At 48.1% G+C, this 17,552-nt stretch overlaps 2 protein-coding genes across 4 annotated transcripts in view; both read right to left on the reverse strand.

Moving 5' to 3' along the window:
- The window catches only part of gabbr2 (gamma-aminobutyric acid (GABA) B receptor, 2), a 51,196-nt gene extending 45,437 nt beyond the window's left edge, over positions 1 to 5,759 (reverse strand). The window contains exon 1 of the mRNA XM_037263806.1: positions 4,884 to 5,759. Within this exon, the coding sequence (XP_037119701.1) occupies positions 4,884 to 5,204 (321 nt within the window). The 5' untranslated portion in view covers positions 5,205 to 5,759. The remainder of the gene's footprint in view (positions 1 to 4,883) is intronic.
- Positions 5,760 to 9,060: 3,301 nt separating this feature from the next.
- On the reverse strand, positions 9,061 to 16,662 carry galnt12 (UDP-N-acetyl-alpha-D-galactosamine:polypeptide N-acetylgalactosaminyltransferase 12). Of its 3 annotated transcripts, none has more exons than XM_037263969.1 (11): positions 16,045 to 16,662; positions 15,656 to 15,825; positions 14,764 to 14,953; positions 14,509 to 14,694; positions 14,307 to 14,424; positions 14,055 to 14,231; positions 13,447 to 13,578; positions 13,268 to 13,369; positions 12,996 to 13,145; positions 12,750 to 12,886; positions 9,061 to 9,145 (listed from the first exon to the last, which is right to left on the reverse strand). In XM_037263969.1, the coding sequence occupies exons 1-10, from the start codon at positions 16,365 to 16,367 to the stop codon at positions 12,752 to 12,754; spliced, it is 1,683 nt and encodes a 560-aa protein (XP_037119864.1). In that variant the 5' UTR covers positions 16,368 to 16,662; the 3' UTR covers positions 9,061 to 9,145; positions 12,750 to 12,751. The 3 variants fall into 3 exon arrangements, with proteins under 3 accessions (XP_037119864.1, XP_037119863.1, XP_037119862.1); XM_037263968.1 differs by lacking the exon at positions 9,061 to 9,145 and adding an exon at positions 11,447 to 12,612; XM_037263967.1 differs by lacking the exon at positions 9,061 to 9,145 and having other exon boundaries at positions 11,447 to 12,886; positions 16,045 to 16,661.
- Positions 16,663 to 17,552: the final 890 nt, after the last annotated feature.

Below are 17,552 nucleotides of genomic sequence, written 5' to 3' on the forward strand. Positions count from 1 at the left end.
CTCGTCTTCTTGGACACTAGCCATAGCACCAGCCCAGGAGCCGCGTAGTTGTCGGCTCCCCTTTCACGTGCCTGCTCTGCTCACAACACAACACGCCGCGTACTGCTCCCGGAAAGAGGAAGCAAGCAACAATGAACTGGATTTCAAAATAAAGTCGCGTCTAATGTCCGAGGTCAAACACGGCGATATAAATCGCTGTTTACGTTTAGCATCGATGCCAATAAATCGTAGAGCATTATATCGATTAATCGATGTGTATCGATGAATCGTTACACCCCTATCAAATAACTATCATATAAACAATAATATTATCAAACCATCTGTGTCACTCCATATCATTAAATCCATCGATCGTCCTTTATGTCAACAATGCCGCATGCGCGCCGCGCTACTGACCGCGGTTGCACTTAAAACTATTCCACCGGCCCATATAACAATATATAAATTATATATCAAATAACTATTATATAAGCAATAATATTATCAAACCATCTGTGTGACTCCAAATCATTAAATCCAGCGATCGTCTTTTGTCAACAATGCCGGGTGTGTGCCGCTGATGGCGGTTGCACTTCAAATCATTCCACTGGCCCATATAACAATGTAGAAATTATATATCAAATAACTATCATATAAGCAATAATATTATCAAACCATCTGTGTCACTCCAAATCATTAAATCTATCGATCGTCCTTTATGTCAACAATGCCGGGCGCGCGCCGGTGACGGCGGTTGCACTTCAAAATATTCCACAGGCCCATATAATTATAAACAACAATTTCATCAAACAATCTCTGTCACTCCAAGTCATTAAATCCCGTGATCGAATCCTTTGTCCTTTATGTAAAACACCGCCACGTATGCGCCGCGCCGCAGTTGCAGTTCAGATTACAGTAATCCCTTGCTACATCGCGGTTTATTTATCGCGGTTTCACTACATCGTGGCTTTTTGAATTTTGAAAATTTGAGAATAATTTCACATGTAACTCGCTCCTGAGTATAAGTCGCCCCCCCACCCAAACTATGAAAAAGAACGCGATTTATAGTCCGAAAAATACGGTATTAACAATTGACGTTAATTTTCTGTCACTATTGTCATGTTAGGAGCGCTCTTTTTCTTTGTTTCTTGGTGGAAACAAAAAACAAACCAAACCAAATGTGGAGTTATAAGCAGCGTACTTTGGGCTGTTAGCATTCCCTACCTCATCTGCTTGCAATTAGCGCCGTTCAGCCGCCTCATGCATTTATACATGCACGCTACCTTTTCAAGCACCATTAACATGCGTGGAGGGCAGGGTGTCGCTTCGCCTTGCCTTGCGTGGGGGCGGCCTTGACAGCCGTGGAAGACGTCAACGATGGCATGCGTTTTAGTGTCACTTTGTTCTCCTTGTTGTGTGTGTTTTTTTTTTAATATTAGCCACCCTCAGGGTGATGGCGTTAATGGCTTTGCTAATTGCTATTATTTTGCAAGAATGCTAATTGGCGTGGCAACAAGGAGTGGGAATGAACGTTGCTACAAAGAGGAGAAATTCTTTGGTGAAGCAGCATGTGGCTCACCACCCTTGTGTCCTTTTAACCAGATCGGCCAATCGCAAATGCTGAACTGTCGTAGCAGCATGCGAGATCATTTGTGTTGTGAATTAGCACGATCTAAATAAAACTGACTTGACGTTTCACACGCACACACACACGCTAATCTAAAAATGTCCAATTTATTTTGGTGAGATAATATTTGTATGAGAACAGCTGCTGCTGTGTGATGGTCCAATCACAAGAAGAAGGAAAGAACGGCAACATGGAGCCGTGACCGCAACGTGTGATGTCGGGATGTATTTTTTATTCTTTTTTCTCCAAAGTGACGTGACATAATTGACAAGAATTTGCATTTTTACTGCACTGAAGCAAGTTTAGCAGAGGAAGCCAATTCCCTTTGGGTCAAGTCAGGTGGGCTCGTCAGAGCTGAGCAAAGTGTTGACATGAAAATAACGACGAGGAGGATGAAGTCAAATAGCAACAGCACTGTTTTTTTTTTCTTCTCCTCCGGTGGCAACATGTCCCAGCTGCGTCCATGACAACAAACATCTCTGTCCTCTGGGATGCGACGGTGTCAAGCGCCTGCCGCTCCTCTGGGGGCAACAAGCACATGTGCCCCCTCCCGCGCTTGTATCGCTAAATCCATCAAGCTAACGGCGGAGCCTACCAAATATACGGTGATACATCGTTTTACGGCTTTCTTGAATTTAGTCGCTTGTTGCCAGGCAGAGTTTGTAGAGCTCGTACGACAAACTAGAGAGACAGTTTTTAATTTTTAATCATTTCTCTGTATTAAACATAAAAGCACAGCTGGATAGTCAATTAATTTCACACTTTAGTTCGGTCAGAGTTGCCCCGTTTGTTCACTTCCTCCAAGTCTGTATGTTTTCGCTTTTATGAGAAGGTCGCCGAACGTCTGCTGCGAGTTTTATAGAGGTTGTCAAACGACCGGCCTTCTGTCGCATCGTTTTGGGCACCTTTACATTTGCCCTTTTGTCATTGGCGACAGCTTTTATTGTGAAAGGAGTTGAGGCCGCGGGCAGACCTTGGGCGGCTGACAAAAGATTCATTGCGACTTCAAACGTGCGCAAACGTGGAGACACTTTTTGTCGTCACGGTAACCTGAATTTGGGAACGCGTGTGGTGGAAAATGTTGGAGCTGGTGGCGGCATGAGTGTGGACGGAGGTGGCCATGCTCATTTTTGCAAAACGCAATCTGGCACCGCTGTGGTGCCGCCACATGCTCACGTCCCCGGGCACTTCTGCGGGGCGTAACGCACACCATATGCGTGTTTGAATGTGTGGAGGAGCCAGTTTGTATTTTACACACAAAACCAGGCCACCATTACACTTTTTACAGCGTGCAAGCGATTCACCACACGGACAACTCTAAACAGGAATGCAGATCATTATTTACTCAGACTATTCGTGATGAGCACTCCGGCCCAAAATGCAAATGGCAGAGTCCCATTTGTCAGTTTCTGTGTCTCCATGACAAGTTCCAGAAAAACGAATGATTTTTCCCCCCCCTTTACTTGACGTATTGGTCGACACGTGGCCGGCACCTTTTTGACATTGTCTATCATCTAAATGTCAAGAAAAGTTCAGTGGAGAGGGAAGACAAGACAAGAGGGAGAGGATGAGAGGGGGGGGCGGTTCTAGGTCCCAAAAGTGCTGAGTGCGTCTCAATGCACTGACCCAGCACAGATAGTGGGATCAATGCACAGCAGCACAAAAGGATCTCCGGGGACCAACAGAGAGAGGGGTGAGAGAGTGCCGGCGAGAGCCGCGAGATGGAGATCCCGAAATAGGATGGGATCATCTTCTCCACAGGAAGAGGAAATGGTCAGCTTCGCCATTCCTATTAGATCATAATGCAGTGCTATTTGCGCTCTTGTTTCAAGCTAACACTTACTAACTCGGAAAAACTCAACTTAAGTAGCCGGCTACTTCCGGGTTTGAAGAATGACGGAAGATAGCCGTTATTTTCGATAAATAGGGCAAGGGGACGATTCTGTTGCAACACAAACGGGAGGGGGGGATAGGGCGGTTAAAAATGGTGTAATTTTTTTTTTGAAGTAGTCAGCGGTCTACTTCCTAGTTTGCGCGGATGATGTAAGATGATAGAACACGAGCATTATTCAGCCTGGAGGGCAGAAGAAAATGGCTCCATTGTGACTGGACTGTACTGGAATGTCAAGGCAGCGCTGACTAGCCTATGCACTAGCTTAGCACCAGGACCCCCCCCCCCCCCCCCACACACACACACACACACATCCAAAGCCTTGATCCTGTAAGCCCGGCCAGCTACAGTATCAGTCCTCAGCTCAGCTAAATTCCACATGAAGATGGAGGAGCAGCGCTGCACTGAACTCCTCGCTCCGTGCATAATGCTTCCTTCCCTCTACCTACTCCAAAAAAATCATCAAAAGAACAAGTCCACGCTCCTCTGACCACAGAATTCATGGCGACCCTCCAGGGTTAAGGCGCAGGCCCCACCGGCCCGACTGGCCTGACAGTGGCTCCACCGACGGGGATGAAGGGATAAAGTGCCTCTGCTCGGGGACTGATTACTTACATCTGTCTGGCTAAATCCCAACACTTGCACACAGGCACACAACGCACTCGGGGCCCAACACTTCCAAAAATAACTAATTTAAATGTGAAATGGCTTCATGCAGCCCTGAACGTATTTCTGATATGCTTATCCCAACAAAACAAAGTTTTAAAACAGTAAGATCATAAAAATCAGAGTATGGAAAGAAAAGCCAGCAAAGATGAAGAAGCAACGTGACCATGCTATGGTGTACAGCACCAAAGACGACAGATGGACGGATAGTTGAGTCCAACTGGCGCCTTCCTTCTGCGTTGGCATGGCAACTGATGCGGCACCGCACACACTTCCATACGCAGTACGCGGCTCGTTTCACACCGAGTGCTCGTTTCACACCGAGAGCTCGTTTAGTCATTCCCGACCTGGCCTTCAATTTGCAGATGGGAAAATCGGGAAGACGGTTCCGAGAGGAGGCGCGCCCGACGTGGGCCGCGGCGCCCGGCCGCCTGTGCAAATCGCGGGGCCTGACGATGTTTTGGCATCAGGCGAAGGCAGCATCAGACTTGGTGCCACTGACGTCAGCGGCCATTTGCCAGCAAAATCACCCCGAGACCTCTTGACCCTGAAATCTCCATGCATAAGGCCAACACAATGGGGGACAAGCCGCTGTGAGGCTCGGAAACTGTGTCTCTTCATTGACCCGATCAACACCTCAGCGGACTCAAATTGCGCACGGTTCGATTGAGACGTTGAGGCAAACGCGGCGTTGTCGCCTCCGCAGACGCGCGCGCTCACCTCGGTATCGTAGATTTCAGTGATGAGCGAGAAGTTGTACTTGCGGGACTCCCTCATGTGCTGGATGGCGAGCTGGACGGCGGGCTCGATGCCCTGGCTGATGCTGCTCATCAGCGCAGACTCGTTCATGGGCATGAGCACCATGATGGGCAAATTCTCGCCGTTGCGGGCGAACCAGCTGTTGTCCTGGCCGCGCTTGGTGCGGTCGTTGCACACCTTGGCCAGCGCGGTGCCCGCCAGCAGGCAGCACGCTGCCGCCGCTGCCGCCAGGGGGAGGAGCGCTGCGCGGCGGCCGCCGCGCTCCCTCCGGGCCGGGGCCATGCTCGGGTGAGGGGCGGGTTAGGGGGCGATCCCCCAAGTCACAAGGTGGGCATCGCCGTTTCCGATCCGGGCGCAGCTACTCCAGGATGCGTGGCTCGCCCCCACCTCCCCCCTCCCTCCCCCGGTGACGAGAAGAGGGCGCCGAAAATCCGCAGCAGCCCCCGCAGTGGGGAGAGAAGAGAAAGCACTGCAGAATATTCCCAAGAAAAAGGCGCAGGGAGTGCGGAGCAATGACTGACACCACGTCGAGCCAAAAAAATGAAGAGCAACAAGAAAGGGGGAAGGTGGACGACTCCCAGCAAGTAAATTCCCAGCCAAGCGTGCGCAATCCTCGCGGTGCAAAAGAGGGGGCGGGGGGCCACAAAGCAGGCCGGGTTACAAAAGGAGGAAGAGCAAGCAAGGAAAAGTGGTGGACAGCGGATGTCGAGGCAGTCAGCCCGCGGGAGGGAAGCTCATCTTCGGGTGGTGCGTCAGAAAAGCACCGCTTGACGCTGCCACTGGTGTTGCCGCTGCCCGCAAGAGGGATGTGGAGGAGGAGAGAGGGAGGATGCGGAGGTGGGGAGAGAGAGAGAGAGAGACAGAGACAGAGACAGAGAGAGAGAGAGAGAGAGAGAGAGAGAGAGAGAGAGAGAGAGAGAGAGAGAGAGAGAGAGAGAGAGAGAGAGAGAGAGAGAGAGAGAGAGGATGCACATACATGCAGGCTTTTTGCAAGGCAGACTCGCCACAGCCGGGAGGGATTTAACCAGGCTTTTATGCACGCGTCCCTCCGCCAAATACAAGGCAGCAAAAACCTGCCAGGGACCTTCAATATTCTCTCAGAAGAAAACAAATAGTAGGGAGAGCAGGTGTATCCAAAAGGAGATTAAGGGCCAAGTGCATCCAAGAGGAGACTATGGAGTCTAATTCTGCAGTTCTTGGGCATTTATTTTTATTTGTTGACCACAGTAAGGCTCAAGATGATTTTGTGAAATTGATGATATTGTCGAAAATAACGCGTTGAATGTGAGATTACATTAGCACGTGTGACATCAATTTGGATCCACGAGGAGACTGTGGGCAACGTGCAACCAAGTGGAGATTGAGGAGACGTAACTGTCCAGAGAATGAGATTCCGCATGCGTTTTCATTTTGACCCTCAAATTGAATCCAAGAGGAGACTGTGGGCTGCAAAGCCCCCGCACGCCGATGTGGAGAGTGTCCATTAGCCGCATTTCCTGCAGGTCGGAGGCTGGCCAAGTGCTTTTTCTATTCACGCGTCTAAGCGAGAGGATTAAGTTCCCCCGCAGCCCCCGCCCGCCCCTGCGCCGATAAAAAATACAATAGGATTGCGCTATAATTCATGGGATTGTTAAAAAGGCGTGGGAAGAGAAGAGCCAGTGGAGGGAGGGGGGAGGGGCAGCGGGGGTCATGTGACGGAAGCTTTTTCACTCATCAGCTTCAACAGGGGGGAAGGTTTTTCAGGCCGCTGTAATTGCAATTTGATGTCAGCCCTCTCTAGCATGCTACGGCTAGCTAGCACTGTTTCCATTAGTTTTCATTCAGTTTTGCTCTATTTGTAATTCTTTCCCCTTTTTATTTTCTCTGCTTATTTTCTGCATTTAATTTTCTCCATTTCTTTTAGTATTTCATTTTTACGCCCCGCTTTTTGAAATAATTTTCTTTTGCAGTTTGTCACTTTTCTTTGACTGCAGTTTGAGTTTTCATCTTTGAATTTTCCTCTCCCCGAACCCGTCTTGTTCGTCTGCTCGGCCATGCAGAAGGGCGGGCGGGCGTGCTCACGCTGGCACAGGGGGGTTGAAATAATCCCTCTGCGGTTGTTTGTATTGTGATATTTGCAGACTGACATAAGCTTTGTTAGGGGACAGAAGAGGAAAAAAATCAACAGAGGCAAAACAACCACAATGTGGTTCTATCTCTTGCCCAAGTTGTGCAACGTTTTTAGCGATTCAGCTAAAAACAGGAAGACAGTCTCCTTAATACGCTCAAAAGCGGGTCAGAACCATGGATGGCGGTTTGGACAGAGGTCAGAAGCCAAAGTTTTTCGAGGGGGTAACATGCTCTGATCTTGGTAAAAAGTGCATTGCATAAATGTCCTCCAAAGTGAAAAATAATTTGGAGGAAGACGTCAGCGAGGGACGGACACATTTACGATTCAGGTAAAGTGGCGACAAAACATTTGTTCTGTACCATTAAACGGCGCTATCGTGCCCCCGTGGCGCTGCGGGAAAGTCGCGCTGAAGGACGTCAAGATATTCTTGAAAGAGGCGGGGGCTTCTATGCTGCACCACACCACGACCATGCTCCATTTGTCCTGGTCAGAGGAGGTTATCAGCACTCCCTCTTCTCCCACAATGCAAATTAAATCAAGAGCGCGTCCACTCAAACAAGCTGCTTCAAAGGAGGCGTGCGCCGTGGTGGGAGGACGCCATTTTGATTAGCAAAAGAAAGGGGGGAAAAAAAAAAGTCTTACGTAATGGCTCTTAGAGTGACGTGCCCGAGGGTCTAATATGCCGCGATTGAACCGAGACGCATTCTCGCCGTTTGCTGCCCACCGTCGTCGGGTGCCTCGGCACTGCAAGCGCCTCTCGGGAGACAAACTGCAAGTGAAGACCCGATGGTAAGGACAAAAAATGCTTGCACTGAAGCAAAAACAAAAAGCAGCATTTTATTTTTAGGACAGAAAATGAGTTGAGCAGCATCATTTCAAATTTTGATATTTCAATCCGTACTGTCAAATTGGAGGCTTTTACCATGCAGCTCTCACGCTTATATTTTATGCAGAGCCTTGCAGGTTTTTTTAGGTTGTTGTCATGCTAGTTTTGAATAATTTAGCACGAGCAAGCCGCTAAGAAAGGAGGCGCCGGGGATTAGCTTGCTCCACGGTGGCTTACATATGACGGACGCAAAATTAAAAACACTGTCGCTTGCACTCAATGACATCACAAAAAAATCACTCTTTTGCGCAAATATTTGAACCGCTGGTCTTTCTTATTATTTCTTGATTTCAAATCTAAAAGAGCAGAGAATCTGCTGCCGAAGTGAGCGCAAACATCCCCAAAACATTTTTGTGGTCGCCGTAGCCCCAACAAATGAAAGGCATGAAAGATAGATGAGGAAGCCAGGCGCTTCATTCATATTTGATGGGTGGCCTTTGGATGCAAAGCATCACAAGAAGCTTCACGTCATGCTCCCCACAGACAGGTGCCACTTGCATGCCAAAGCTGCTGGAAAGGCAGAAGACCCAAAACAAAAACCAAAGAGACAATTGTACAAGTCCGCCATGGGGCAGCCTGCTGATTAAGACAAAATGGCCGGTGTGGAGAAAAGGGAAAGATCCAGATCTTTGGGGGGTAAGCCAATATGCCTGAAGGGAGTGGGGGGAGGGTCTACATAAACCTGCACAACTTGAACTCGCAAAGATTTGAAGAAAATGCAAATCGTGGAACGGCACAATCCCACCAAAAATAATGAGCCTGAAGAAGCATCTGCGATGGCAGCAGGGGCTGTGTGTGTGTGTGTGTGTGTGTGTGTGTGTGTGTGTGTGTGTGTGTGTGTGTGTGTGTGTGTGTGTGTGTGTGTGTGTGTGTGTGGTACCATTAGATCGCTTGTTGTGGCTATATCGATCGCACCCGCACACACACACACACACACACACACGCACGCACACACACGTACACGCACACACAGGCAGGCCTCTTCATTAAGAGTCTCGGGGGCCGCGCAGTCCACCTGCCACTCACTCACTGACTGACTCAGCCTCTACTTGATGGATTTTGTGTCGTCTCTCAAATCTTGTGTGCGCGTGTGCTCACTTGTGGGTGAAAAAAAAGAAAAAAGAAAGAGAAAATTGTACCTGCTTCCATGTGTCACTCTGGGGTTTCCACGGCGACGGGAGAAAGAGACATGACGGCTAACGGGAGCTGCACGTGCATATTCTTCAGCTATACAGGGAGAGGAAAAAGAATAACATTTAATGAACAATGCTAATGTGGTGAATTTTCTTCGGTGGTCAGCTGGTCTGCAAAAGCAAGTGGTGGAACGGTGGCTGTCTCTCTCTAGCCAAAAGTGTCCAGTTCCCCCAAGTCTTCCCACCCTCGAATTTTATACCCCGCGCCCCCACCTCACTGGAACGCACACACACGAGGGCTGCTGGATGACCTCTGACCCGCTAGCCTGCCTTGCTGATTCTACACAGATGGCCACCAGCTGTATCTGTAGATCCTGGTGCCAGTAACCTTGCATTCCTGGACCAGGCCCCATAAAATCCAACTCGAGCGTGACCTGGTCACACTTAGGCTTACAAGTGAAATATACATCGCATACGACCAGAATAGAAGTATACTACACTAAAAAGTAAAATAAAAATAATAATAATTGGATTTCAGGATGGTACCGCTGAGATCCACGGCGGGGTGTCGTGGCGGTGTGTGCAACGAGTGCCAACAATTAGCTCATCATCCGCCCTCCCGCTTCTCAGCCAGCCCTTTGCGCAACTCCGCCACGCTGAGCCCGCTCGATGGCAAAAGGTCAGGAACTTGGCTTAGTGGCGCCCCCCCACACCCACCACCACACACACACACACACACAAAAAATAATTACAGAAAAAAATCTGGCTAGAAAATCGATTTTCAGGCTCTCAATATGTAAACACTTTTAAAGATCTTTAAAAGTGTTTACAGATTGAGAGCTTCATTTTCAGTAATCGGTCTTCACAAGAAGGAGGGAGGGGAGCGGCCTCGGCATTTAATTCACACACTCGACAAGCATTTGACCTGAGATGAGACCGGGGACCCCGAGAGAGCGGACGGAATTCAATTTGATCACACGCTGGCAAATGCGGGAGTCAAAGTATTCGAGGGCGTGTGGAGGTAAGAGACCCCGGTTGGGGCACCTGGGACAAGGTGTGAAGAAAAACAATCCTATCAGAGATTTTAATATGCCAAAAGTCAAGGTTTCTGGCATGCGCATTAAGCGCGGCTTAACAGCGCAGCGCCAAAGTACCCTGAAATTGAACATAAGCACATAAGCACCATGGGTGCGCATACGGGGATTTTGCGCCCTCTTGTGGAGCTGTCGGGGAACGATAGCGTGATGCTTTGTGACCCTGAGTCACGTCCATTTGAACAGCCGTGCTTGCCTGGCTTCAAATTATTTTACAGAGCCCAAAGTCGCGGTTTATCGACCCTGGTTTGAGAAGCGCCGATCTCAACAACGCATTGGAAGTGCACGCAACCTGAGATCGCGTCCTCGTCTCTGAAGGGGAGCCCATTTAGCAAGCAATCAAGGAATGGCATGAAGAGAAAGGAAAGGGAGGCGGAGCCTGATCGCTCGCAGAAGCGTTCAATCTTCTAAAAAGGCTTGAAACGTGTACAGTACTTTGCCATGGTTGGCTGCCAGGGGAGACGAACCAATAAAATCGCCTAATTTCTAAGACTTGTATGGGGTGGGAGGGAATCTGATTTTTTTTCTACTCTACATCCTGTAAGCAAATCAATATGTGATTATGAGGTGTTTGGACATCTCACGGGATCATGGCACGCACACGCGACGGTGCAGCTGGCAGATGTCAAGAGCTGCTTCTCGGCCGCTGATGTTGGAATCTGTGAGGGACTGGCGTGTTTTCAAGCTCCCTCCTGGAAGTCAAAGTGTGTCGTCTAATGTATGCAAGTGCAGCTCCTGAGCTGTTCTGGGTATTGGGGATTACGTCAAGTCAAGCGACATGCATGCGGCGGAGAAATGGTCCAGGCACTCCGTCGCCCTGACAACTGAAGCCTGAGCATTTGCAAAGCCTCAACCCCCATGGAGAGCCTTGTTTTGCATTATCATTAAAGACACGTGTGCGATGGGAGACGGGCGCACCGTGTTCTGCCACCCCGAATCAAAGACGAGGCCTTTTGCAACGTGTGACCAAAGATCCTGCAGCAGAATCCAGCAGGATTTTTTTTGGGCATTACGTTTCACGTGGATGCACCCCGGGCGGCATCTCGAGGGGAGGATGCGTTAGGTTTTTAAATCAAAGCATAGTGACTGAAGAAGCATGATGTGTTGACATACCTCTGACATTGCATTGAAATGCCACAAGATAGCGCCAAAGCAATTGGAAAAGAGGATCGCGCGCCAATACTATGCACACAAAAATGAATAAATTTATCATAAATGTAGTTCATTTCCTGAAAGGACATTTTGAGGTATGACCAGTGATGGCATTTTTTTCATATTGATCATTATAAATTGCAATCTCCCAACTTGGTGTTTGTTTTTAATTGACAGCCTTCGTGCATAGTGATGCGGTTCAAATTTATTACACCCGTAGCAAGTACAAAAAGACATTCAAGAAATGTTCCTTTTGCAAATAAACGCTTAATAAAGGCCACCACAATTAGTGACAGCTTACTTTGTCATTTAACAACTTAAAAGAAGCGAGAGAGAAGAAAGTATCATTTGTTAGATTAAAAACTAATGTGTGGAAACATACTTGCCAACCCTCCCTTCTGTGTGCGATTTGAATCTTCTTACAAGACGTTCCCTGGCTGCAATGTAAATCTTTTTTTCTGACCATTTAACTGCAAATTAAGCTAACTGCCGTGACAAAGCTAACTGTCATGACAAACAAATGCCAGCAGAGGGCAATATCACATCAGCTAAAAATAGGGAAGCGGGCTTCGTGCTGATTAGTCAAGAGCGGAAAAAACCCAATTTTCCTGGTTATTAAAGACGAATGACTTTTTCTTCTGGTGGCTTCTGTACTTGTTTTGTCAAAGATCACAATAGTCAGAGGGCCTTAAGCGATTAATCCAAATCAAGCTGGTAATGGGTAACTCTGCTTTGAAAATGGATGGCAGTGAATGACTTAATAGTGTTTTTCTTGAATTCTGAATCCAAAACTAGTTACTCATCTTGTTTTCCCTCTGTGCAATAATGGAATGAAACCATTATACATGTTTATGGTTTCAGTTTTAACTGCCTACTGGGGAAACCAAGTGGGCTGCAACAAAAATTAATTTTACGCCCCAGAATTCTAGATGGTCGATATGGATTTCATGGAAATACGGGGGGGGGTGTAATTAAAATGAAATTAAAACGCGGTCAAAGAAATCCAAGTAAAAAAAGAATCAATTCAAACCGTAGTGTAGAAAAGGGGAAGTAAACAATGAAAGCCAAGTGAACAAAGAATAACAATTTCAAACAAAAGTGTAGAAAAGGGGAAGTGAACAATGAAATTATAAACCTAAAGAACAAAGACTTGAAAAAATGGCTTTGCTTTTAGTCTGTTGAAGCTGCACGCCCAAAAAGGCAAAGTCCCTTTCAGTGTAAACATTTAGCAGGCTGATTCTCAAGTTTGTCCAACAACTTTGATGGAGGAGCTTGGGCGCTCTCTGCTGGGCAAACTGTGCACTTCATTCTCCATCTTCATTAAAAAAAACTGCAAAAACCACACAGCTGTTCATAAAAATAAATCCCTCCAGTCTTCACAAAGGACTCGTCAGAACCAACTGACAGACCACGCAAAAACATGAGGAGGTGGCAAAAAGTGAAGAACGGTACCATCACATGGGCTGAAAGGTCCACTTTTGGAACTGGCTGTCAGAGCATGGCCTCAGCATCGGTGCCGGTACGCCTTTGTCCGTCCGCTCCAGCGCTTCCACGCACTTCAGGCTGTCCAAGTGCAGTAGTCTGCCATCCTACAAGCAAGCGCAAGGCATTGGGCTCAGTATAACCCTGGCTAGGAAAAGTCTACACACCCCTCTTTAGGTATTTTCCATGTGTGATCTGAACATGGCCCATACTTGCCTCCCTCAAGTTGAACTTCTGTTGCGCCAGTACCGGCTCGGTGGTTTTGGCGCAGAGCTGCACGGTCAGATAGGCACTGACGTTGTCGCCTTCCACGCAGGAGTCGCCCATGTTGTAACGGAGGGCTCCGTCTGACGAGAATTCAAAGAACTGCAAAACCATTTTTTTTTTTTCAATTTCAGGATTTTGTAGACAATTAGACAGCTGAAGGTACGCAAAAAGGAAAAAGAATATTGGCATTTTTTTTGTTTCTTGTGTGTTGTGTTGCCAACCTGGTTCTGGCCCAAGCTGTGGCAATGATATAGAATCACTGTTTTGCTCTTGTCTAGAGGGTTGTAGTCCAAACAAAAATCTGCCTTGCCCACACTTTTTAACTGAAAAAAACACACAAAAAAAATCCACTTTTTTTACCCACAATCAAAAAATGAGCTTCGTCGCAGCCATTTCTCACCATTCCGAAAAATCCCGGCCGGTCCTCTGGGACGTAGAGTTCAGGGTAAATGTTGTTCAGGTACCACTTGAAGTTTTTGCAGCCCAGCTTCTCCCGCAGCCGAAGGCGCTCTGACACATCGCCGAAGTTCTCCTGATAGACAACGGGCGCTCGTTTTGAAAGGCTTCTGTTTTGCGGTGCCACCGCGCAAAAGGGGGCGCTGATTTGACAGTATGTCTTTTGTGTAAGACGATTTGCTTGATCTCTGTGTGAAACACATTTGGCCAAGTCTCGGCAGGAACAAAGTGGTCAGTTGGTGAAAACTCAATGTGTGAAAGAGAGCAGCTCAAGTCGCTGCAAATGAAGATATGTTGCCGTGTGAAAGAGGCAGTTCTTTTACAGCATCTCTGTGTGAAAGAGATGCTCATTTTGCTGGAGCTGCTGTCACCTTCTCAAACTAAACTAGAGATTTCTGGCGCTTACAAAGGGCGTTTGTGACCCGTTACTTGGCACAGGAGGCGCACAAGCCACCTGATCCTGGCAGCGCCGTCTCGATTACACGGATGACACCTCGGAGGAGCGACAGGCGACACCTGTTGGCTAACGGTGTTCGTTCATGGCCGGCTCACCACTCGGGCGTGACGGTTGCGGTTGTAGTAGACCTCCCTGTAGTCGTCCAGCCACACTTCGGCGGCGCGCACACTGTTGGCCAGCCCCTTCTTGCGCGAGTACGGCGCCGCCTTGGGGAACACGTGGCCCACGTGCGAGCACGGGTGCACCTCGAGGCTGCCGCCGCACTGCCAGATCTGGAAGGAAACCGCGCGTAATGCCCATTGAGTTTGTGGTAACACTGAACACTTGTCATTCAAAACTTTTCTTACCCGGAAGGAGAATTCCAAGTTCTCCCCTCCCCACACCTCCATGCCCGTGTCGTACGTGCCCAAGTAGGAAAAGTAGCTCTTACTCACAGCAAATAAACCGCCCGCCATAGTGGGGGACCTAACAATGAGAAAAGATGTTGCAGGATCTCTGCGTGAAAGTTGAGGACGGCATTTGCCCCCTTTTGGGAGGGCCGAAGCGCACCTGATGACGTCGATAGGCGAACTGCGCCGTTTCCTCTCGTGATCTGGGATTGCGTGCCACGTAAAGACCATCCCCCAGTTGAAGCCGCCGATCTGAGGCTCGCCAGGGTTGCCCAAATATTTGAAAGTGTTCCAGTCGATGGAGTCAATGACGGGACACACCACGGCTGTCGGCTCCTCTTTGATCCTAGCGGGAGGCTTTGTTTACGTGGTGTGTGGCGAGAAGGTGGCCTGGCCCGGCCGACCCGGTTTGTACCTGTGGACAAGAGGCTCCAGCCAGCCTTCGTGGCACTCGCAGTGGCAATCCAGGAAGGTCAGAATGTCGCCCGTGCTGTAGGACGCCCCCAGCAGGCGGGCTCGCACTAGGCCCTCCCGCTTGTTGGCCCGGATCAGACGCACCTTCCGCAAGCCTCTCAGGTATTTCTCCAAAGGCTCTTTCAAGTGATCTTTACAAAAGAAACACAAACAACAAACCATTGCGATATTAAGGTAGAATTGTTTTTATTATTATTATTTGACAAAACAATTAGGCCAACTGCTGTGTTGCAAAGTTCTCGGCACCTTTGTGTGTTGATTTTTTTTTCAACCACCATACTACACGCTGACACACCTGTGAAGGCATGCCAATAGCATCTGACGAGTCCTGAGCAACTTGTTTTAAGCCCATCAGTCACATGAAGTAGTAATTTAAACTCTTTCTAATTGCCACTTCTCAACTGTAGAAGAGGGTGGATAGTTTGTCAACTTTGCGGCCAAACGTGTTGTGAGATTAAGATTAAAGATTAAAGTCCCAATGATCGTCACACACACACCTGGGTGTGGTGAAATTTGTCCTCTGCATTTAACCCATCCCCGTGTGATTTTAATCCATCCCCTGGGGGAGAGGGGAGCAGTGAGCAGCAGCGGTGCCGCGCTCGGGAATCAGTTGGTGATCTAACCCCCCAATTCCAACCCTTAATGCTGAGTGCCAAGCAGGGAGGCAATGGGTCCCATTTTTATAGTCTTTGGTATGACCCGGCCGGGGTTTGAACCCACAACCTTCCAGTCTCAGGGCGGACACTCTACCACTAGGCCACTGAGCTAAACAGGGCTAGCCAAAATAGTTCAAAGGCCGGCGGGAAAGAGTGTAGGACGCATCGCCGGGTCACCTGCTTCGCTGAAGTCGTCAACCAGGATCAGCTCCTTGAGCAGGATGTCGGGAGACGTCTCCAGGACGCTGTGGACTGTCCTGAGCAGCGTGGACCAGGCCTCGTTGTAGAAGGCGATGATGACAGAGGTGCTGGGCAAATGGTGGTAGTCGTAGAGCACGTCTCGGCACCTACAATCCAAGTGCACAGCAACACACAAGAATTGAGAAAAAGAACTATCAAGTTTGCACAATTGACTCTCAGCATTCAAGCAGCGATGGCGTGACATCCATGCAAGAGAAGAACAAATTTGCGTGCTCTCAGCATTCACAAAACAGAATGATGGGAAAGCTGCAGTGTCAATGATCGACTTTCAGCATTCTCCCGGCGTTGTTTCCAAAGTTACTCACAGCGGGTTCCACCTCTCCGGGAGGCGTCGATGTAGTGAGATCATGTCACTGACGTAGATGTTGATCTGATACTTGGAGATGCTCTCTTCCTGCTTGCGTTTCTCGTCGCCGGTCAGCGTCAACAGCACGGCACTGCCCAGCGCCCCGGGGGCGTCCGGCAGCAGCGGGGGCTTCTCGTAAACCGGTCTCCTCAGGTACGACTCGCGTGCCTCGAGGACGTGGGGGTCGGTGTCGGGAGTTTCGCCAAAGTAGAGGAAAAGTAAAGCAAACAATGCAGCGCCGCTGAGGAAAAGTTTGAGTCGGTTCCGTCGACAGGCGGCCATGTCGCGGCTTCTTCTTGGTTGCCTGCAACCGAGTGAGGTGTTCGCTGAGGTGGAGATTCCTCGGTGGAATCGATTCAACTAATTGCGGCTTCATCAGCGGCGCTGTTACTCCTCCTCCTCGCTCCCCTTCTCACACCTACGTGACTCCGTTCATTCCAATGAGACAAATATAAATGGATTAGCCTACACGGATTATTTATTTACCCGGATTATCGAGTTAGGTTGGTTATTTAGCGAGAGCGAATGAGTCCATTGAGGTCAATTCTAACTTTGGCGTGAGATTCAGTAAATGGCTGTGATTCCAGACAGTGCCGTTTCCGCCTGTAGTTCAAAATAAAACACCCAATGTTTTTATTATTATTTTTAGACTTTTCTGACGTAATAAAATCCCCAGAAAAGCAAAAATGTTTTTTTTTCGTCGCGTGATGAACATTTAGGCTCTTTCGAAACAATTCTCAACTGTTCTAATCACTTTTAATCTCCAAATATTTTCACGCGTTTATGAGTCACAATAAACTGCCTGACAGTGTAATAGCTTCATATTTGTGAAAAATTATATTTTAATGTCATCACAGTTTGAATGAATTGAATTTATTTCGGGAGGACATTGATAGTCATAGTGGAGGGCCATATTAAACAATCATAACTATAAATATAGACAATGGAGTACCGTAAACTAGTACTGCACACGTCGTTCTTCTCAGCGCTCACTTTCTTAAGATCCTTGCTGCGAGGCAAAAATACAGACACGTAAAACAGCACGTGAATTGGTGGTGGGCGGATCTCTTGAATTACTTTGTCGCCCTCTCGTGGGACAAGTGTGAAGCACATGCTTAAATATGAATTTAAAGTAAAACATAAATTCTGCAGTAGATCAAAAATGTATAGACAAAGCCCAATTGCAATCATTAGTTTTTAATTCCTTCCCTTCAGATCAAGTAATCCCTGCATTGCATCAGTAGTTTCAGGAGTGCTTACATCAACTTTGTCCCTCAAACTCGACAATAATCCAAAAACATAACAAAAGGCACCGAACAGTTCTCCATTTTGTTTTAGCCACTTCAAGTACAGTCAGACATAAAAACATCCAGCAGAGGCGAGTTTAAAGTCACAAAGTGACTATAGTCATCCAACAGTCATGTTTTCGTTCAACTAATCACATTTAAAAGGCAAGAAATCTCACAG

Source organism: Syngnathus acus, chromosome 11, assembly GCF_901709675.1.
Source record: "Syngnathus acus chromosome 11, fSynAcu1.2, whole genome shotgun sequence".
Lineage (NCBI taxonomy): Eukaryota > Metazoa > Chordata > Actinopteri > Syngnathiformes > Syngnathidae > Syngnathus > Syngnathus acus.